The sequence below is a fragment of the Ochotona princeps genome, chromosome 30 (assembly GCF_030435755.1).
Source record: "Ochotona princeps isolate mOchPri1 chromosome 30, mOchPri1.hap1, whole genome shotgun sequence".
Taxonomy (NCBI): Eukaryota; Metazoa; Chordata; class Mammalia; order Lagomorpha; family Ochotonidae; genus Ochotona; species Ochotona princeps.
The window spans coordinates 6,401,887-6,424,549 of NC_080861.1; the positions used below are offsets into that span (position 1 = coordinate 6,401,887).

The 22,663-nt window shown below is 50.0% G+C and overlaps 1 protein-coding gene across 2 annotated transcripts in view; it reads left to right on the top strand.

Moving 5' to 3' along the window:
- Window positions 1–22,663, top strand: part of OXNAD1 (oxidoreductase NAD binding domain containing 1) — a 48,466-nt gene that overhangs the window by 13,199 nt on the left and 12,604 nt on the right. Inside the window, exons 4-8 of one of the 2 annotated variants that reach the window (XM_058657186.1) lie at window positions 952–1,058; window positions 6,420–6,561; window positions 12,542–12,784; window positions 13,506–13,614; window positions 14,267–14,495. In XM_058657186.1, the coding sequence (XP_058513169.1) occupies window positions 952–1,058; window positions 6,420–6,561; window positions 12,542–12,784; window positions 13,506–13,614; window positions 14,267–14,421 (756 nt within the window). In that variant the 3' untranslated portion in view covers window positions 14,422–14,495. Of the gene's footprint in view, window positions 1–951; window positions 1,059–6,419; window positions 6,562–12,541; window positions 12,785–13,505; window positions 13,615–14,266; window positions 14,496–22,663 lie in introns of those variants that run through there. The other variant, XM_058657187.1, reaches the window with a different exon arrangement.

Here is a 22,663-nt window from a genome sequence, read left to right on the forward strand (position 1 = left end):
GGCCTAGCGGCTAAAAAGTCCTCGCCTTGAATGCCCCGGGATCCCATATGGGCGCCGGTTCTAATCCCGGCAGCTCCACTTCCCATCCAGCTCCCTGCTTGTGGCCTGGGAAAGCAGTTGAGGACGGCCCAGTGCATTGGGACCCTGCACCCGCGTGGGAGACCCAGAAGAGGTTCCGGGTTCCCGGCTTCTGATCGGCACACACCGGCCCGTTGCGGCTCACTTGGGGAGTGAATCATCGGACGGAAGATCTTCCTCTCTGTCTCTCCTCCTCTCTGTGTATATCTGACTTTGTAATAAAAATAAATCTTTTTTTTAAAAAAAGAAGTACGTTGTCCATTGTGTGTTTTGAGAAACACAGGGAGGAGGCCACGCCAGCAGGCCCAGTGAGAGGAACTGGGAAGGCGGGAGAGGGACTAGAGAAGGCAAACACTTGCACCAGATTCAGAGTCGGACTGTGTTAGCGCCGAGTGCCAAGAAGTCTGTACATGTTTGTACGGCTACGAGCACGGGTTTGATACTGTGAAGGCCAACATGGTCCAGAATTGGGGTCCAGGAGCCAGCTTTCATGTCTGTCCCAGTCCGCAGCATCATCCATGCTCAAGGAGAGTTTGTGGCAGGGATAGGTCGGTCTGGTGGAGTTCATTCTACCCATCAGAGTTTGCCAAGGGGTGCCCTGTCAGGTGTTAAGGCAAGGCCCCCTGGGTTGGAATCCTGGGTCAGCTGCTCCTAGGGAGGTGATATTGAAGAAGTCAGTATTGGACCTTTCTGTTGGCTTGTCTGCAGGATGAAGGCTAACACCCGTGCAGGGGGATGTGGCATGTTTATTCCTGTCGACCAAGTGAAGCTACACACAAACCATATGGCTTAGCACCATGCTCCTCACAGGTGAGGACTGTGGCTGGGTGCCTTGGGCTGCCCACTGAGCCCAAGTTCATCTCTCGGCCCTAGGTGGTGTCGCCGGCCAAGGTGTGTGCAGTTGCAGCTGAGTCGCCCTCCGTGAAGAGCCTCCGCTTACTCGTGGCCGATAAGGAGTTCTCCTTCAAAGCAGGCCAGTGGTGAGTACGTTGCCTGCCTCGCCGCATCTGCTCAGGAAGGAGCCGCAAGAGAAGGGGCTCGGCTTTGCAGCTTTCCCTCCCAGCAGGCCAGCACCTCCAGCTCACGTCTGTGCCAGGGAGCCTTGTCCTGCATGGAGAAGCGGCTTGCCCTCGGCACCCTGATAGGAATGCTTAGGGTGTTTGGGAGTGGTGGCTGAGAGAACACTCGGACAGTGCTGCAATATGCCCACCTTGGCGTGTTGCTAGGCATTCGTGTCTTTACAAACAAGACCTCTTTATGTCCAACCCGAGCAAACGAAGCAGCCTTGCGGGCAGAGTGCGCTGCTCCGTCTGCCCGGCTGGCAGTCCTGGCGGTCGAACGCCTGCATTGCCTGCTTGTACCTTGGCTGGGTCAGCTTCCAAAGCTCTGCTGCGTTTCTCACCAGGATCTGCCTCTCCCTCCCAGCTCCTGCCAGCAGCTTGTAGTTCTGGAGGTTGGCAGGGCAGCAGTGGCCCGGGTAGCCCCGTTGAGTCGCCATTCAAGTGGAATCGTGAATAAATAAACTTGCGTTTCCCTAGGAAAGGTGTGTGTGTGTGTGTGTGTGTGTGTGTGTGTGTGTGTCCTCTATTTAAACAAAGCCTTCATTGCCAGATCAGTTCTGGCATGCCAGTGTTGACAGTGTTTCTTAGGAGTCGCTTGCCTAATTTTGGCAGTCCATCTGGAAATGCGGTTTTGTTAGAAAGAGGATGTGTGATAATAGCAAGAGTTAGCAGCCTTGTGTTAATAGTTTGCTTTTGAATTTAGAACTAAAAAACAAGATGCTGATTGCAATAATTTGCGTTTGTGAAGCAATTTACTGCAATCTTTGCACATGTTCCGTGATACATATTAAACGCAGGGTGGCAGCCTGAGGGGGTGGGCCACGTATTTACCCTTCAAAAATGGCTTCACAGTTACTCCATGGACAGTGGGACGTGTGACTGCACGGCTCTGTCTCTCCACCCTGTGTGTCCCTTGCGCAGCCTAGACTGTGCCTTCCGCCCTGGAGCCTGCTGCGCCCCGGGCGCTGGCTCTGGTGAGGGGGATCCCGCACACTGGCCGCAGGGACACCGCCATGAGTGCCTGCAGGTGGCCTCCACCTGCACTGTGCAGGTGTCTGACAAGGGAGATGCCCTCAGCCCCAGCCACACAGATAGTGGGTATACAGAAATAGGAACCATTGGCAATCTCCAGGTAACACATACACCATCCCTTTGTCCCGTATTTTAATTAAAACAGTTTTTTTTTTAATTTTTATGTTTCCTGATGTTTGCATAGTTGAGGGGGACGCACACCCATGTGGGCATCGGATTAGGATGGGGAGGGTGGAGATGAGGAAGGTGGGCGGGACAGATACTTCAGGTTTTTCTTCTGTGTCTGCAGATGGGGAAGGACAGGCAGCTACTCCATGCTGTCAAACTACATCAGCACCCGGGTGGAGGTGACATTTGATGAGACCTCGGAGGCCCCGGTGCGGGGGAGAGGGTCCCCAGGGCATTACTTGAGAGGGTGTGATAGTCCTGAGATGCTGTTGGCCTTGCTGCACCAGGGCGGAGATCCTTCTAAGGTCAGTTGATAACAAGTGCACCTTAGTGCAGCCACAGACCCAGATACTTGCTGCAAAGCTCAGTCAGGGGAGTTGTCCAGCCTGTTCTGCTTTCCATCCTCTGACGAGTCACTGGACATCCTCTGCTGGCCGTGATGAGCTGGCTGTCACATCCCCTGTGTGTATCTGGGCATGCTGTTCACTGCACAGGCGTCAGCAACTGAGGCAAGCCAGTCCCAACACCAAGGTCTGACCACCTATATTGTGATTTCCATTGTGGCCAGGTGTTGAGTCCAGTGGTCCAGTTGGAGAGTCCCCCAAGAAGTCTCACCTGGAGTGCCCTAGGTCTTGACCCTTGTGTGTACCAGCCAGTGCAGGCAGGGTCAGATTCGGCCCATCACCTGTTCCAGTAGGGATGGTTCTAGTATGCAGCTGGCTGGCTTCAGCTAGAGGGCAGACTTGTAGCTGTTTGTCACTGGCTGGCTGACGGTGACACTGTCTCTGCCAGCTGTCGGCACTCGTCCAGGAAGCTGGGCCCTCAAGCTGGCCCCTCCTCTTCTCTCCTGCAATAAACTGTGTCGGGGTCCTGGTGCAATGGTTCAATAGCTAAATCCTCGCCTTGCCATTATGCCATATGGGTACCAGTTTGTGTCCTGGCTGCCACACTTCTGGTCCAGCTCCCTGCTAATGTGCCTTGGGAAGTTGTGGAAGGTGACCTACGTCTCTGGATCCCTGTACTCACAGAGGACACCCTGAGAAGCTTCCTGGCTCCCGCCTTCAGATTAGCTCAGCTCCAGCCGTTGTGGCCATTTTGAGAGTGAACCAGCAGATGGAAGATCTTTCTCTCTGTCTCTGCTTCTCTCTAGAAATCTGTCTGCCTTTCCAATAAAAATAAATCATTAAAAAAAAGAGCAAGAAAGCCACATGGGTCCTGTTGTGAGAAGGAAGATGCTGAGGAACAAGAAACTGGAGCGGCGAGACTGGAGACGTGTGTCTACTGACACGTACTCGGCGGAGGGTGGCCATGCCCTGTCCTCCCCCAGCCTGTGCCTGTGTAGCAGCTCGGACTCCCGGGGTCTGCCTCGGAGTCTGCGCAGACCAGGCGGGGAGCACTCTGTGTCTTTAAGACTTGGGTTGGGAAGCATCCCCTCTGTAAAGTCGTCTTGTTTTGGTCTAGCTGACTGCTCTCCATTACATTACAGATTCCATTGTGTCCATCCGTGACCTCTCCTCCCACTAGAGCGGGTTTATCAGGGGCTGTGAGGACTGGCACAGAGCACCCAGGAGCTGGAGAGTCCTGTGGTCGAGCACCATCGCTCGGCCACGGTGCGCATGCCCACGGTACACTGGCGCAGCCCGGTGCGGCAGGCAGCCATGGCTGTGTGACTGGTTGCTTTGCTGCGCTCCCAGGCTCCTCTTCCCCATTGCCGGAAGGTGGACTCTGCTGACTCCAGGAATGCTTGTTTTGCAAAAGTTATTTTTCAAGTTGTGTGCTTGTAGGAAAATTCTGCCTTGGACAGGATTTTAAAGACTTTCAATGTGTTTATTTACATGTTTTATTTGAGAGGTGAGAAGAAAATTGACTGACTCACATTGTCTTCCCCCAGAGTACCCCAACCGGCTGGTGGTGCACCAGGCTGAAACCAAGGGCCCAGGTCGCAGTCCAGGTCCCCCAGTGGTTTTTCGGTGCTCGTTCTTGAGCCATCATCTGCTGCCTTACCAGAGTGCTCACGACCATCAGGAGGCTGCATCCCAAGTGGTTCTAGGACTTGAACCAGGCACTCCAAGGTGGAGTGAGGATTTCCCAAGCTGTGTTTTAACTGCTGCGTCCAGTGTCCACTTCTCAAATTTTTAATAATTAAATATGTATTGTGCACATTGTCTTAAATTGATTCAGATTAAATTTTTATATAATTTGAATTTTATCTTTTAAAGGAGAGAGGTCCTTTTTTCCTGAAGATAGCGCTCTAGGGTTCTCGTCTTTACAACTGGAGCAGCAGAGGGCGCCATAGTTCAGCAGATGCAGCGAAGGCTGCTCATTGATGGATTTATTTAAAAATTGAATGGTGGAGATTCTGTCAGCCTCCTGTGCCTGCAACTGGACTAGTCATTGCAAACTTTTGTCTTTTAAACGTTTTGCTGGATTGAGAGGGAGGTTAAAGTATTCCCACGAAAGAACCCGAATGACAGTGGGTAAATGTAGGCCAGGGACTTTTTTGGGGAGTACTTCCCAATCCAGACTGTAAGAAAATGATTGAATAGTATAGGTCATATATCAGGGGAGAAGATTGTTTAAAGGCATGGATCAAAAGGGCAAAGACCATCTTGTTTTCCATAAAAGCCTGAACTTAAGGAAAGCAGATGTGGGGAGATGCGCTTTTCGGCTGACACCAGGAAACCCTGGTTGGATGTCGGGTTCCGTGACATGGGGGAGAGTGTTCGCCTTTCCAGGTTCTGGGAAATGTCCTGGCCTATCTATGTGACGAGATGTATCGCAGTTCCTAGAATCACAACCCCCAAAGAAGTGTTCCTGTGGCATAGGGTTGATGAAGGTTTAAAACTCGCGAAGTCTAGCCTACAGGGTTGGGGCAAGAAGAAAAATACCACTGCTTTGGAAATCCGCTTCAGCTGGGGTCAGTGCAGGGTTTTGTGATGTTTCTTTTGTTGTTGCTTTCCACTTTTAAAACAGTAGTTTATTGAGATGTGATTCACCTGTAGAAGGGCTTGGAGACGTTTGGACATAAAGGGGCTCCAAATAGGTAAAAAGAGGTACATTCTAGAATTACACACCGCAGTGAACTACAGTGGAGGACTACAGCTGACCATAAGCAATCCACATTTTCTGAGAAACTAGAAGAACAGAAGTAGAAGGCACCAACCTTACAGAAATGATAAGGAGATGAGATGCTAATTACTGTGACTTGATTCATACATGCTATAGAGATGTCATGAAATATCAGTGTACCCTAAATATGAACAGTTACTCCATGTTAGTGCAAAGCTGTGTACAGTCCTTGCACTTATGCACACATGCATAAGTTAATGTCTGTGTAGTTAGCTTAACGTTCCACCCTCAGAAGGGCCCCAGAATCTTAGGGGAAGATCCACCTTCTGGGTTTTCTGCAAGCCAACATCTGGGGATTCTTCTTCTGCTGTCTGTTGCATGGTGTCGGCAGGCGGCCTTGGAAAGGACTGCCTGTGGTCGGGGGCTGAGCACAGGGACCAGCGGCATGGATCAGCTAGAGGCCCTGTCGGATGCTCACCTGACCTTGTGCTCCCGCCATTTGTGTGTCTGTGCTCTGCATGGCTCACGCGGTTTCCGCCTGGTTGGGGAGCGGGGTTGTTAATGGTGGCTCCTAGAGTGAGTTGTGAAGCTATGTTCTCTCCTGTTTTCGGAGGACTTTGTGATTGATTAGGGTTCATTCCTCTTTAAATGTGTGGTAAAATTTACCACTGATGCCATCTAGGACTGAGCTTTCTTTGTGGGATTTTTTAAAACGACCACTTCAGTCTTTTGACTTGTTAGGCATCTTTTCAGAAGTCGGAGTCCGACTTGGCAGTTTGTGTCTCTCTGGGAATACATGTATTACATGTAAGTGAAGTTTTAACGAGCAGTTATTCACTGAATTCCTTTATAATGTTTTACCTCTGTAGCGTTGGTGCTGGAGTCCCTTCTTTTACTCTTGATTTTCAGTAATTAATTTTTCTTCATAGCCTAGCTAAAAGTGTGTATCTTCCGTTTGTCTTACTTTCACAGTTGCCTCAACAGTGATCATTTCTTTGTTTTTCCTTTTAGGGTCGATTTCTTCATCCCAGGGGTCTCTGTAGTTGGTGGGTTTTCCATATGCTCCAGTCCCAGACTGCTTGAACAGGAGAGGACGATCGAGCTGGCAGTGAAGTACGCCGACCACGCCCCTGCGCTCTGGGTTCACAGTACGGTGAGTGAGCGTGCTGGCTCCTGAGCTGGCTCTGCCTCCACAGGATCTGTGTGCTGCCCACCTGATCCGCCTTAACAGCCACGGTGTAAGTGGCTGGAACACAAGCTCAGGCTCACAGAGAGCTTCTCTGAAAGGTTGGAGAGGCAGGATCTCTTTGGATGCGCAAAGCCTGGTTCCATGAAGCTTCAGGATCTGGCAGCATTTCTGGAGTTACAAGTGGTATTCAATTGGGTATTACTATAGAGGGAAACCATTGTGCATTTTAAGCAAGGTTTTTTGTTTTTTTAATTGGCTCTGTGTGTTTTGTATTTGACAAATTGATGCAGCAGATTGTCTTGTCCTGACCTTCGTGAATGCAAGGAAGGACAGGATGATTGTGTCGTGGTTCATAGTGCAGACTGTCACTGGTTACATTGGACTGCTGGGCGAGCACCGCTGACTCCACAGGCGCCCTTCCAGGCACCGTGCCTTCCAGGCTCTGGGGCATTCCCACACATGTGTGTGTATGTTTATTTATTTATGTACTTAAAAAAATTATACGGCCAGCATTAGGGCACAGCATGTTAAGATACTACTACCTGCGTCGCCACTATCCTATATGACCACCAGTATGAGTCCTGGGTGCTCCATTTGCCGTCCAGCTCCTTACTCATGTACCTGCAAAAGTGGCTAAGAGGCATTGGGCCTCGCCACCCACATGGACGACCCAAATGTAGATCCCAGGTTCATGGCTTCACCTTGACCTAGCCCCAGCTGGGAAGGAAACCAGACAGGTTTCTCTCTCTCTCTTTCTGTCTTTCTTGGCCTGTCAAGTAAACAGATCTTCTTAAGAAACCGGACGTTTTCTTTTCATCACAAGTTTGTGAGACAGAGAGGGAGACAGAGTTCTCATCCACAGGCTCACTCCCTAGATGCCGGCAGTAAGTGGAACTTGGGTCACAGGCCAAAACCAGGAACGAGCAACTCCATCCAGGTCTCCCGCATGAGTGCTCAGCACTGCCTTACAAAGCCTGCATAGGCAAGAGGCTGGCGTCCAGAGCTGGGGCTTGGAGCCAGGAACTCCTACATGAGATGCGGGTGTCGTTAACCACTAGGCTAAGTGCCTGTTCCCCAGCACATTTTCCAAGGTTATAGAGAATTGTTGTGTTTGTGCAGGAGCCACATGGGAATAGCTAGAGGGTAAAGGCCGACAGTGGATCTCATGAGTACCAATAAAGACACACGGGAGAGAGGCCTGCGACAACGGGCCCAGGGCACCGTGGTAGAAAAGCAGCAGCCCAGGACACTCTTGGCCCATCCCCCAGGCCAGGCCTCTTGCAAAGCACAGTTCATGTGGATCTCATGGAGAAACCAAAGTAGACATGAACCAACCTAGAGACACACCTTGTTCATGCTGTGGAGGACTCAGTAGAGTGGAAGAATCTGTTTATAATTATAGATTGAAGAATGATCACAGCACTCATTAAAATCTCAACAGGGTTTGTTTTTTTTTAAGTAGATATAGACAAGCTGATTTTTAAATTTATGTGGGAAATAGGAACTAGAATTTTGAAAAGCAATAAAAGTTGAAAGTACTCAAATTTAAGATTACGATCAACAGTGACCAAAATAATATATTACTGAATGTAAGGACACACATGATCAGTGGAACAAAATAGAGAGTTCAGAAGTAGACACAGATGTGGCCATTTTAGTGTTACAAAGATACTAAAGAAATGTAAGAAAGAAAGGGTAGCCTTTTTACCTGTTAGTGCTGGAACAATTGTACATCTCTATATGTAGTCCAGAAAAAAAAATGGAGAAAAGAACTTTGTTCATGAGCTAAATTTGATATTTTGTATTAACTCAGAATAGGTTGTACATCTAAGGCAAAATATGAAAGTATGAAAATTCTAAAAGAAACTATAGAAAATATTTGGAACTTGATAGACATGACTCCAAAGGCGAGTTCTATAGAAGAAAAATATTACATATAGGATTCAGTGAAGATTATAACTTTTTTCTTCTGCAAAAGATACTGTTAAAAGAATTGATAAATAAGCTATTAACTGGAATAAAATATGTGCAAATCGGATATCCAGAAAGACATATCCAGATTATATGAAGAATTCCCAGAATTCAAAAAAGAATATAGGGTAAGTTTTTCAGATTGGCAAAGAACTGAAAAACATTTCATTAAAAATGTTGTAAGAAAGTTGGATCCTCTCTGGGAAGATACGCAGCTTCATTAATCATTACGGAAATATAAATTAAAACTATTAGAAACTATCAGTACATTAGAGTGGCTCCCTGCCAGGAGCTAGAACTCTCCTATCTTGCTCGTGGGAATGCCAAGTCATATAGCCATTCTGGAAAACATTTTGCAGTTGTCTGTAAAGTTAAACATGCACTTGCTGGGTAGCCTGGCAACACAGCTATGCTCATATAACCACCTACTATAAATGTTTCCTGCAGTTCTGTTCATGATTATCAAAAACTGGAAACCACTCGCATGTCCCTCAACAGGTGAGCGGATGAACAATCACGATGCGTTCGTCCAGTGAACTGGTCAGCAAGGAAAGGGGATTAGCAGCTTGGATGCATCTCAGAGGCCTGTGCTCGTGAAAGAATACAGTGCCATAGGGTTAGAGAATAGAGCATCCCACTTATGTCGGATTCTAGGAGAAATGGAGTGATGGCCAGGCTGGCCAGCTGTTGGCGAGTGGGGCTAGAAAAGGAAGTGTGCATGAAGGGGTGGCTCAGGAAGTGGGGTGACAAAACTGTCTTCATTTGCATGTTGGTTACATAAATCTCCTTATGGGCTAATATCCACGGGGGGAAAGGTTTTGCTAAGAGAATTTAAAAGACAATTTAAAAAACTTTTATTTGAAAATTAAAGAGGGAGAGAGAGAGAAAAGAAGAAACAAGAACTCTTCCATCTGCTGGATTCATTCCCCAAATGGCTGCAACAGCCAGGGTTGTGCTTGACCAAAGCCAGGAGCCAGGAGCTTCTTCTGGGTCTCCCACATGGGTGCAGGGCCCCAGCATGTCATGCACCTTCTACTGCCCTCCCAGGCCATTAGCAAGGAGCTGGTTCAGGAGTGGAGCAGCCAGAATTCAAACCACCAGTCACATGGGAAACCAGCATCACAGCTGTTATACTGACCCACCACACTGCAACTCCAGCCCCTAAACATTCTAGACTAGAATGCATTCTTTAACCTGTCCATTTGTGTCTGCTCAGGGTGCCCGGGGCTTGCGGTGGCACTGCCATTGTCAGTGTGTTCCATCACATCGTAACACTGCTCCAGCCCTCCCAGTCTCCTTTGCTGCAGCCTCAGATGTGGCTGCTTTCAGACCGCTCTCTGGGTTTCAGGAATATGCCGCTGTGCTGGAATCAAGCAGGCGTTGACGTGGCTTGGTGGCTTGGCTCAGAGTTGAAATCAGCTCAGCCGTGCCAGCGTCCTCTGCCTCCTGGTGACCTGGCCTGGTCCCTGTCCACAGCTCACCGTGTGGTTTCATGCAGAAGATTTCGGAATGGCACTGCCCAGTGCACGTCCTAATTGTAGAGCCTGCTGTCCCGTCCTCTGGGAATCGCTAGTGGCAGCTTGCAGGAAGCCGGATCTTTCTTGGAGCCATTTTCAGGTGGCTGTGTTCCTCCTGGGTATTTGTCTTATTAAGCCGTTGGGGTGGACAATGGATGCACGTGAATGTGTGGGTGGCAGCAGGCCGCTCTGCTGCCGCTCGTGAGAAAATGCCATAAACATCTTCCTCTATTTGGTCCGCCTTGGCTCGGGCTCCTGGCAGGGTAAAGGGCTCCAGCCAGCCATTGTGTGCTCGGCTCCAGTCGTGCGAAGAACATTTGGTTCATAAGTAGAAAATCTATACCCAGGTTAGATACATTGCCATGTAATTGAAGATAATGTCTTTCTACTCACTTACGTGTTATGCTGCGCAGTGCCTTGAATCTGTGTTCCCGCTTGCCTAGCAGCTTTTATTGATCAACAAAAGACAAACGTGGCTTTTGATTCTTTCCAGATGCCAGCAAATGAGAAGATACATTTACCAAAGGTTGTTTGGCCTCTAAAGAAAAGCCAGGCTTCTTGAGTAGTTACCTTTCCCCGGGGCACATTTTCCACCAATTTTAAGATTGGAAATACTTTAGTTTTTAAAAACAATAACCTGAGGCTTCTTTGTTGTTATTACTAAGCATGCCAAACGTGGCCACTGAGAAAATGATCTCTGTGATTTCCAGTCTGGTTTACGCTCTGGTTGTTAGCAGTAAAGAGAGTGTGTGCAGGCCAGTGCGAGAACTCAGCAAAGCCTCTTGCGCCTTAGATTTGCTTTGCAGACTTGAAGGGATGGAGCATCGTGAAGCACGGGGCAGGGAGCCTGCGCAGTCCTTGCTCCGCATGCCTCCTTCCCTGTGTGAGATATACAGGGAGGAGGAGAGACAGAGAGGAAGAACTTCTGTCTGCTGATTTACTCCCCAAGTGGCCACCACAGCCAGAGCTGAGCTGATTTGAAGCCAGGAGCTTGGAGCTTCTTCTAGGTCTTCCATGCGGGTGCCGGGTCCCAAGACCATGGGCCATCGTTGACTGCTTTCCCAGGCCACAATTAGGGAGCTGGATGGGAGGTGCAGTGGCTAGGAAATGAACCAGCTCGATGGGATCCCAGCACATGCAAGGCAAGGACTTTAACCACTAGGCTACCGTGCCGGGCCCCAATATTCTCTTAACTGTAATGCAGGGGAGTGGCTCAGGGCAGTGGGACAGTCACGGCCTCTGTTACAGTAGATGGGGGTGCACACCTGTTGCCTAGAAGCAAGAATGAGGCTGGCAGCTGGCTGTCCTAATGGCTCGATTCAAGCACACCTGGCTCACCTCCAGCAGGGTCTGTTTTGCCTTCCCGAGTGACTGACACTGGGCTGTGGGGTCCCATTTTGGCGAAGGTCTGAGCACAACAGAGGGCGGTCCGTGTGTATGGGGGTCCCATTCTGAACAGGGCAAATCAAGTTCCATCTCCACAAAAGGGAGCCTGAGGTTATTGACAGGATGAATTAGGATCTGACAGCCCAGGAAACACCCCCCTGGGTCCTTCAGAAGTCACCGCACAGGATGGTCCCTGTGTCACAGCTAATGGTGTGCAGTCAAGCAGCTCTGAAGAATACATCCTTGTTCATGCCGTTGGCCGGGCTGTGTGCTGCTGCCACGATGGCCGACTTCAAACCAGCTGGAGATAGCCGGTTAGAAAACCAATCACAGATGGAGCCATGGTAGGCACCAGCTCCTGGGCAGGACTGCCAGCATCTCCTCGCCTGCCCTCTAAATGCCACTTGGCTTCTCCATATCATTGTGGCAGCATTAAGTGTCACCCCAGGTGTGCAAGGTTCCCTCAGTTCCCACCCATCCCCCCACCGCAAGCAGCGTGGCCCGCTGAGCTCCAGCTGACCTCAGCGAATAGGAAGGTCTGTGTGACATCCACCCCCTGGTGTGAGGCCTTCAGCTTGGGTCTGGCCACTGTTTCTGCTGATGCAGAGAGAAACAGGCCTGCAGTGCTGCTCCACGCCTGTGCCCGTGGAACTGGCCTGGCTGTGGTTCGTGGTGATGGGGAGGGAGCCCCCACTTCCCACACTTCTCAGCCCTGGTCGGAACACAGGCGCAAGCTCGGTAACAGAGCCACTGCTCCAGAGCGCTCCCCTGCCCACACACATCGCCCCGTCCCTCACCCCAGTCCATCACCTGAGAGCCTCCAAATGGCAGAGTTACGGAAGTCAGCCTCCCTTTTCTCAGTGCCACAGTGGCTGTGTGGTTCAGTCAACCAAGCAGGACAGCATGTGTGATGGACAGCATGGCCTGTGTGATGGCTGAGTCAGGCAGAGCCCCGAGCAGTCGTCGTAGTCCTAAACCTGAAGGTTAGGCTGTTAGTGTTCCGAAGGGAGGAGGTTTGATTGAAGACCCCTGCCACAGAGGACTAAGGAATCTGTCCTTCCCTCCCGTAGTGTGCACTTGGCTCTGAAGTGGCAGTGAGAGTGGGTGGAGAGTTCTTCTTTGACCCTCAGCCCACCGATGCCTCCAGGAACCTGGTGTTGATTGCAGGAGGAGTTGGAATTAACCCCCTGCTTTCCATCCTGCGGCACTCGGCAGATCTCCACCGAGCGCGGGCAAGCACAGGCAGTGGGTATGAGATCGGGACAGTGAGGCTGTTCTACAGCGCCAAGAACACCAGCGAGCTGCTGTTTCAGGTAAGCGAAGGTGGGGAGGGTGCGTGTTTCAGGGTGGACTGTAGCAACATTCCTTGTCCACAGATATTCCGTCTCTGGGATCTGTTTTCTCTGTAGAGATGCTTACAAAAGACTTGGCAAAGCTTACCCATGTTTCAGTGATGCTTAACCAACACATCTTAGCCAGAACAGTTAAACGGCTACTCTTGAAGAGGCTCCCAGTTAAGTGACAGCCAGAGAGCTGGGACCCAGTGGTTAGGTAAACAGAGAAGTCATGTGCGTGCCTACCCTTCCCTCCCCACCAACCCCCCAAGAATCCCAGCGTTCAGGAGCAGGCAAGACCCAGGGGGCTCAGGCCCTGCTGCATTGCTGAAGAGAACACACTGGAAGGAGGCTCTCTCGGCATTGCTCAGCAGCTGCAGGAGTAAACACAAGAACAGAAACAGTTAAAAGACGCAGCTCTGGTTCCTGAAACTGCCACTTAATTGCCAATGCTTAAGAAGAAGGAAAAAAGTCGCCAGGAGAGTCAGTAATATGCTTGTTAGCATATTGAGATTTCAGTTAAAGCCGAGTAGCCCCTGTCCTGTGAATGCTCCGGCTTGCTCAGCTGCAGACAGTGTCTGGGTAGAGCGCCAGCTGCCGACGTGTGCTGAATGAGGGTCCAGGCTCGGCGCCCGCAGCTGAGCACATCTGTTTTGATTTCTCAAGATTGTAGTGTGACCAAAGCTGTTTGGCCTTTCAGAAAAATATCCTTGATGTAGTCCATGAATTTCCTGGGAAGATTACATGCAGTTTACATGTTACAAAGCAGACTACACAAATCAGTGCGGAACTCAAGCCCTACATCACGGGTGAGTCCCCTAAAGACACCTCACAGTCTCTGGGCGGTCATTTAGCACACCTGTCAGTTGGTGTGCATTGTAGGTGCTTTGTTGGGAGTTGCTGGCTGGAAAGGTCCCTGCCTGGGGACTTGGGAGATGGTTCATCACGGGATAATAATGAGGTCTTCAGTTGGGTTACTTACTATATAATGATTTCCTACTGCCCGTATGAAAAATGAGTTTTGTACATTGTTCGGTGGCCATCGCAGCATCGCTTGGAGGCTCCATACAGATTTTATGTTCCAGCTGTGGCTGCATTGATGCCATTTGCCATTAATGAGCATTGGAATTACCCATGATTCCTCTGCCTGGGAGGATTCTTACAGCAGCGCTATCTGCAGAAGGCCCTTTGCATCTCCACCGCGGGTCCGGAGGTTTGCCGGCCCTCCCTGAAGCGTGCGCCCCGAGCTCGGCTTCCCCTTCCGGGCCAGGCTGAGGAAGCCTGGATTTTGCACTCTGTGTCTGGCCGCAGATGCCCCTGGGAGCCGTCGAATGGAGGGATCCAGAACAAACTCCCTGGGCTTGAGTTCCTGCAGCTAGATCCGGTGGCCGAGTTGTCGTCAGTCCCTCGTTTCAGCATCCGAGCACATTGGCTTCATTCGGTGTTCTGTTTTCTTGGCAGAAGGAAGAATAACGGAAAAAGAGATAAGTGACCATATTTCCAAAGAGACTTTATTCTTTATTTGTGGCCCACCTCCGATGACGGACTCTTTCTCCAAGCACCTGGAAAACAGCCACGTTCCTAGAGAACACATCTGCTTTGAGAAGTGGTGGTAGGGAACGGCCAGCGCCCAGGACGGGAAGGAGACGCAGACCCAGTGGGGCGAGGCTGAGCCGTGCTGTGCTCGGCGGCTAACAATCTACCGCTCCCAGGAGACCTGGGGAGGCAGGGAACCCTGTGACAGACCGTTGATCCAGCTCTGCCACTGTACTGATTTTCTTGTATTAATTTCCTCATGATACATCATGAGCTGGTCGGCATAGAACTTTCTTTTGCAAGGTATGTGCGTGGGTTTAATCGTGAGAAAAATAGAGTTTTGTGAATGAGGTATAGGGTATCTTTGTATTACATGGCAGCAATTCATATAAATGTTCAATAAACTTACAATTTAAGAACACAACTTACCAATTTTACCTTATAAAGTAAATTGGAAGTAAATTTGGAAGGTATGCAGTACCTTACTTTCCCATGTCCCACAGCCTTTATTTAGATACTGAAATTTGGCTTCAAAATGGGAAATCGCTTTTAGAGGTTGAATCTCCCGAATGTTTGCTTTCCTGTTCATAAACCTCCTACGTCCGGATGCTGACAGGGTGTTGGGCGCCTCTGCAGTGAGGCCCGTTCTGAGTCAGCCGTGTGTCTCACCTGAAGGAGCAGCTGCTGTCTGGGGCAAGGATGTGGGTGGCTGTGCTGTCCGCGCTGCGTCTGCCTTCAGGGCCGGCTGGGGCAAGGTGCTGAAGTTTGATTAGGCACTGTAGAACTGGTTCCAAATCTTGTTTGCTCTGCTTTTTATTTCATTCTTTGCCAGGGTTGTTTTCTGCTCCAGCAGCTACTTACCACATCCTTGTAGAATGACTGCGAGAAAGCAGTCTAGGGTTGGGAGGCAAGCCCCTGGCTGGGTGGCAGCCTCCTAGTCACAGCTGCCGGAGGCTGGATGGCTTAGCTCCAGTCCACTCACTTGTTTTTTTGTGTTTTTAAGTAATAGATTTATTTTATTTTTGATGATGTTTACATAGGAGAAGGATGCATGCCCATGTGGACCACCAACTAGGGGGGTTGTCAAGGAATTGGGGAAAGTAGATGAGACAGCTGCTGCTTCCAGTCTCCCTTTTATTTCCTGTACTTGGGGAGGAATGGGGCAAGGGCCGCTCTCAGCAGTGCCGGGGATGGAGTCCAGCCTGCTCCCTTGTAACCTCCATGTGGGTGGGGCGAGGGGTGGGCCTGTCTCATTTAGCACCTGCTTAGCATCCCCAGCATTCCCTTCCAAGCCAGTGTGCTGGCTCAGAGACCCTCAGCAGGATCCTCTTTCCCTGTGAGTATGTGGACCCCTCATTACTGAGACCCTGCCGTGGGTGTGCTCCGCAAGGGACTGGGGTGCTGTGGTAGGTGAGTCTTTGTCAAGTTTTGAGTGGTAGAGCTCACCAGAAATGGAGCAAGCGTCTGGCCGTCCCCAGACAGTTTCCCACGAAAGGTGCCTTCCTGAAGGCGGGGAGCACTTCATCTCCCAATAGGATATCCACGGGGATGTGGAGCCCCCCCGAGAAGGGTGTTCCCCGGGACCCAGGTTCTAGAGAGTGGTACCCACAAAGAAAAAAAATACATCATGAGACGTTTCAGACACTTGCCCAGGGAGAAGACAAGTGAAGGGGACACGCAGGCTGTCCCCACCCGCCCTCGAGGACTGCCAAGACTTCTGTGTGCCCTCAACTTCTTGTGTTGTGTGGCAAACAACCAAGCCGAAAACACTGTACTGTGGCACCCCAAGATATTATAAGATGTGTCTCTTAACAGACACGTCACCTCCACATGACCACAGTGCCGTTGTTACACTCAACACAAACGGCTGCGACTCCCTCCAGTCTCATCTGAGACCCCTTTAAGCTGCGTCTCCCATGATCTCCAGCCCACACATGGTGTCAGGTTGGCAAGTCCTGTTAGCAGCACTTCCCCGCCCTACATACACACACGCATGCGAACACACACACGCACGCACACACTTCTTCCCCAGGTTCATCTGTTGAACAAGTGTTACTTGTCCAAAAGACCTTCCACATTTTGAACCTGTCTTACTGAGTCCTCAGGGTGTCATGTAACACAAGCTTCTCCCTTCTGTGCTTCGTGTACATTGGTAATTAGATGTAGCATGTCTTGGGGTTCAGGCGCAGGACTTTTGTCACTAGAGTGCCCACCCGAGTGATGTGCGTACTCCCGTGGCCTCCCCCGAGCGCTCGGTGCCAGTCCCATTCCTCATGCTGCCGCAGTAGGTCGGCAGGTGCAGCTTTTGGCAGCCTAGCCTGTCCAATGTAAACTCTCCCCCGTCCTCCACCTGATTATCTAGCAGCCATTATTACCTTTGTCTATTATTTCATTAAGGATTACTTATCCATCTCTAGCGTTCTTCCTGCATTTATTACGTGTGATTCTTCTTTAAAGAACTTTCCCTCATTAGCTTTGATTATCCTGAAATGAGTCTAAAGGAGAGGCAGGATCAATGCCTGACGTCTCGCCTCTTATCTGTCAATTAGTATGTTATGATTTGGTTGCTTAGCAACCTCACAGATGACCTGTAAAGTTTGTGGGGTGGGTTTTTTTTTTTTCAGTATTATTGTGGACTCATGACTTTGTATATGTTTGATTGCTTTTACCCGTGGCAGCCAGTGTGGTGACGCGCAGCTCTCCGTGCCATGCCCCTGACCCACACTGAGTCATGGCGTGGGGAAGTTGATGAGGTTTGAGGCCTTTAAGAAATGCAAAAAGTGCTCCAACAAACAGGAGGGAAGGATATGAGCGGGGTTGGGGCTCGGCAAAGCGCACTGGGGAGCACTCAGGGAGATGGGCTGGTTGGCAGTGGGGCAGGAGGACAAGCAGGTGTTCTCATGAGCGGCTGTCGCTGTGGCCACTGGAACGTCCCCGGGGACTTCCCTGAGTAGGAGTGAAGAGCCGGGCTGCAGTGCAGCGTGCAAAGCCACCGCTGTGACGCCAACATCCCATGTGGGCCCTGATCTGTGTCCCAGCTGCTCCACTTCCCATCCAGCTCCCTGCTAATGTGCCTGGGAAGGCAGCAGAAGATGGCTGCAGTGTTTGGACCCCTGCACCTGTGTGGGAGACCTGGATGAAGCTCCTGGCTTTGGCCTGAACCAACCCTGGCCCTGTGCCCATCTGGAGACTGAAATGGCAGATGATAGAGCTTTGCGTTTGGCCTCTTCTCTTTGTAAATCTTTCAAATAAATAAATCTTTGGGCCCAGCGCGGTAGCCTAGTGGCTAACATCCTCACCATGCACTCCCGGGATCCCATATGGGCGCCAGTTCTAATCCCGGCAGCCACACTTTCTATCCAACTCCCTGCCTGTGGCCTAGGAAAGCAGTCAAGGATAGGCCAAAGCCTTGGGACCCTGCACCCATGTGGGAGACCCAGAGCTCCTGGCTCCTGGTTTCAAATCGGCTCAGCTCTGGCCGTTGCAGCCACTTGGGGAGTGAATCATCAGACAGAAGATTTTCTTCTCTGTCTCTCCTCCTCTCTGTATATCTGACTTTCCAGTAAATATAAAAATAAACCTTTAAAAAATTTTTAAAAATAAATCTTTAAAGAAAAAACAACAGGAAGAAAAATAGAAACTTACAATGCCATGAAGTTAAATAACATGCTACTGATGACCAGTGTGTCACTGAAGAAATGGAAAAATCAAGAATCTTCTTGAAGAAAATGATGCTAGTGAATGACCTGTGAGTCAGTGAAGAATTTAATGTGAGAAAAAGTGAAAATAAAAATATCAAAATCCAGGAGACAGAGTTGATTTTGAGGCTTTTCGTTTGAGGAGATGCATAGTAACTGTGTAGTGGAGAGTATCATATCCAGATGTGAGGATACAATGCAGTATGCGTCTCTACTTCCAAAGATGGACTCCCAGGAAGCTGTTAACTGTGTCTTGACTATGCTGGACTCTGCCACTGTCCATGCCCGCAGTGATGGGCATGGAGTGTGTTTGAAGAACTATACCATAGTAATAATATAGGGGAACTCGGTGGGGCAAAGAGGATTTGAGGGGGGATGGTGAAGGAAATCCCAAAGCCTGTGGAACTGTATCATAAAATAATAATTTTAAAATGGGGGAAAGGCAGTAGGAAGCAACAACAACAAAACCACAGGAGTGATTCCAGGACCAATCAGAGAAAGGAAACAGTGAGACACATGATGGTGTCACAGCGTCTACTTCCAACACGAGGACGCTGATGGATGGCTGCCGGAACGGGCAGCTGGGCTCATCACAGCACCGTGTTGCTTGTTGATGTTTGGTTTCGTTTTTTAACTTTTACATTTTCAAGTAATTTTAGATTTAGAGAAAAGTTGTAAAGAATAGTGCATGCTTTCCATATACCTCGCACCAGCTCCCCCAATATGAGCAGAACCAGTGGCCATGTGGGATCCTGGCACGTGCAAGGTGAGGACTTTAGCCACGAGGCTACTGTGCCAGACCCACAAAGACCATCTTGAGGAGCTGGTTAAAGACTTTGGGAAACTTTAATAAAAGCTAAAGACTGATGGAAGTTGTCTTCAAGAAAGAAGGATCTCCTTTACCGTGACCTTTTCACCAAGACTGAAAGTGGAAAAGCTCTGGGGAAGAATTTGCTTTTGCAAACATCACTGGTTGAAAATGAAGCTGTCAAAGACGGATGAGTGAACAAGGGAGTCCCTGGCCTCACAGAGTCCTGTAAGTGGAACAACAGATGGCAGTGCAAGTCACTGGGGTGATGGGGTCTGCCGGGGTGGGGGGATGGGTGGTGATGCCCGACATGCTGGGTTCATGTGCGGGGGAGGACAGATGATTGGGCAAGTCACTGGCATGATAGTGTCCAGCAGGTGGGAGGATGGGTCGCTGGGCAAGACACTGGGGTGATGTGGCCCTACAGGTGGGAGGATGGATGAGCGATGTGTCACTCACATGATGGGGTCCTAGAAGTGGGAGGATGGGTGACTGGTCACTCGTGTGATGAGGTTGTGGGTGGGAGCATGGGTGACTGGAGGGTCAGTGGGGGTCAGTAGGTAATGGGGCCAGAGGGAGGGGCGGGAGGCCCTGGAGGTTATACCCATGCTCTGGAAACAGGCCCCGGCATGTTACCACTGGATGCATAGCTGCAAGTGTATGCACCTGCATGCTTGCCAACCCGAACACACGCATGCGTGCCCTGACTGTCAAACAACCCAGGTGTCTCCCGCTGAGGTTGTTTCTCCCCCCCTCTCTTTCTTTTTCTGAATGGAAAACAGCAATTTCCTTCATCCCTTTGTCTTGCGGATGATCAAATGCTGATAAATTAGCATGAGCACCATTGCTTCATTTTATTTGAAATAAAACCCAAAGAAGTATACTGTTCTCATCCTAGAAAAAAAATATCTTGTCTTTAATATTACTCTTTCCTAATATGCACAATCAGCCATCAGTGTGGTGATGACATATAAAGATAGCCACCAACACACTGTCAGACTAAGGCATGCATTTTAATACATTTTATGGCCAGGCATCCAGACTTGTCTAGTTGTTGAGCAAGTGGCTACCTTTCTTTTTCTCTCTCTCTTTCCCTCTCTCCCTCCCTCCCCATCTCTCTCTCTCTCTCTCTCTCCCCCTTTCTTTATACATTCATGGATTTACTTGAAGAGCAGAGGGACAAAGACGCAGGCTTTTCTACCCATTAGTTCACTTCCTAAATGGCTGCCAACAGCCAAGGCTGGACCAAGATGAAACAAGGAGCCAGTAACTCCGTCCAGAAACTTCAGCGTGGGTGGCAGGAAGCCGAGTGCTTAGGCTGGTACCCACTGCCTCCCAGGTGCAGTAGCACCAGGCTAGATTGGAAGCTCAGGGTAGCTAGGACTAAAACCAGGCACAGCTGGGGAGTGAGCATCCCAAGCAGGGGTTTAACCTGCTGTGGCATCCATGTGGCGTGTTGGCACTTGAAGGTGGAAGATTAACCAGTTGAGCTATCACATTGGTCCCAAGATGACTTATTTTAAATATAAATATTTTGATTGTTTGATTAACACTTATTTTCTGAAGCATTTTAGCCATTTGTTTTTTCTTTTGAGAATGGTATGTTCCTTTTATGTATCCATGTTGATGTTTTGCATATCTGAATTGATAAAAATGGACTAAATGCTAACGCTTTGTTAGATGTTTTACAACTGTTTCTCCCAGACTTTTGCTAGTCCCTGGTTAACTCCTACCATTATTTCAGATTTGTATGTGGTCAAGTACACTCATCCTTCCCCTTGGCTTGCGTGAATAGATTTTTCTTCTGGTGGGTCTGGGGATTAATTTTGTACTCGACGGGGTATGGAGATCAGATTTGTCCGGCATGGCCCTCCAGTTGTCCATCGCCATTTGTCAGGGCTCACGTTTCTATCCTCGTGGTTTGTTTTCCTTTGTCACATCCTCTGTGTTTCCCACCGGGTCTACAGATTTGTTCCTGCTTTGGTATCACACTGTTCATTAATCTAGCTCTTTGGTATGGCATCACGTGTTGGATAAAAGCCATCTCAGATTGTAGATGGCTAGAGAAAAAAGAAAATGAGGCAGATGGGTTTGCTGTGCATTGTAGTGTGGTCAAAAGATCGACGCACCAGGTCTGAGCAACCTAAAGCGTCCCCCTTCTACGCCTTGCTGCCCCACCCCTCCTGTGGGTGGCGCTGTGCAGTGTCAGATCTCTTTCTGGATGAATGGCCTCAGACATCCTGGGGGCTGGACTGGCCGTTCTGATGAGGATGACAAGGCAGGCCCTTCACACGTCTGACTAACGGTTGCCGTGACTGTCGTTGGCATCCCCAGGGCTGCCAGAAGAAGAGTCGTCTTGGAATGAAGCAAGCAGTGAGGTGGAGGGCTCTGGGGTTAAAGTGCTGATGAAATTCCCCAGTCAGAGCCCCAGCTGACAGCACGGCCCTGCTGGGGCCTCCGTGGACTCCAGTGAGGCAGGAGCCGAGCTGACAGCTCTCTTGCTTCATAAAAAGGGAGTGTTTTAGATGGTCGCGCACTTAGGCATTCTGTGGCCCCAGGACTGCTGCGTCTGCTGATAGTTGGTTAACAATGAGATGAAGGTCATGTCTGGAAGCTGCTCTGTCACACCTGCTCTTTTGACCACACTACAATGCAGGCACGGCACGGGCATCAGGTGTTCAGTGAGAGCTACCAGCTGCCCCACTGGCTACTCAGCAACATGTGGCTCACTGCCACCCCAGGCCAACCACAGTACCCAGGTCTTCATAATGTCCACAGATATATATATATACGTACATATATATATATATTTTTTAATTTTAACAATTTATGTGAACGGCAGTGTGACACAGAGAAAAGACGACGGAGAATCCATCGGCTAATCCCCACTTCCCACGTCCACAACAAGCCAAAGCCAAGAGCCAGGAGCTCCAGGCTGGCTTCCCACCGGTGGCAGGAGCCCACTCACTCGGGCCACTGTCTGCGGCCCCCAGGGTGCACCTCTGCAGGAAGCTGGACTGGAGGGGGAGGCAGGACTCGATCCCAGGTAGTTTGATATGAGAAGCAGGCATCCCCAAGCGGTGGCCCTTTTCCACACTTGAGATTGGTGCCAGAAAAGGTGAAAAAGCCAACTGAAGTCCATCTGTGCAGACTGTGCAGTTCAGATCCAATTCCAAAGGCCTATGCAGCTCTTGCACTGCCCCCAAACCCAGTATCAGTCAGCCCCGCTGCTTCATTACCTCAGGCCTCCTCCGGCTCTCCATATGGCAGATCTGTGGCCTTGGGGCACCTTCGGAAGCATACACCTGCATTTGCATTTGCTGGGACAGCTTCTCCCTCCCGCACCTGCTGAGTGAGTGATGCTAGGCGCCGCCCACTGCCCTCTCCAGAAGCTTGGAGGTGAAGATACTTTCCTAGGGGGAATGGGAATGGGAATGCAGCCACGGCCTCACGGGCACATCCTGTTGCAGTCAGCAATCAGCCCCAGAGCTCCTGTTTCCTGGCAGCGCCACTCCGTGACAGCTGCAGCCCCAATGACGGTCTCCCACATGCAGCAGTTAACTCCTGCCACACACTGCCAAGTCTTTGCAGCTTTGAGTGCCTACCGGGGCTATGTCAAGGTAAACAATGGCCTTCTCCACGATGGACAGATCACAGCAAAACAAGATTCCCTTTAAGGGCACTGCCTACTTAAAATGCATCTCAAGGGAAAGGTGTTGTGGTACAGTGGGTCAAGACACCGCCCGGGACACCCACACCCTGTAGCCAAGAGCCTGGGTTCAAGTTCCACAGCCAGCTTCTTACTAAAGCACCCAG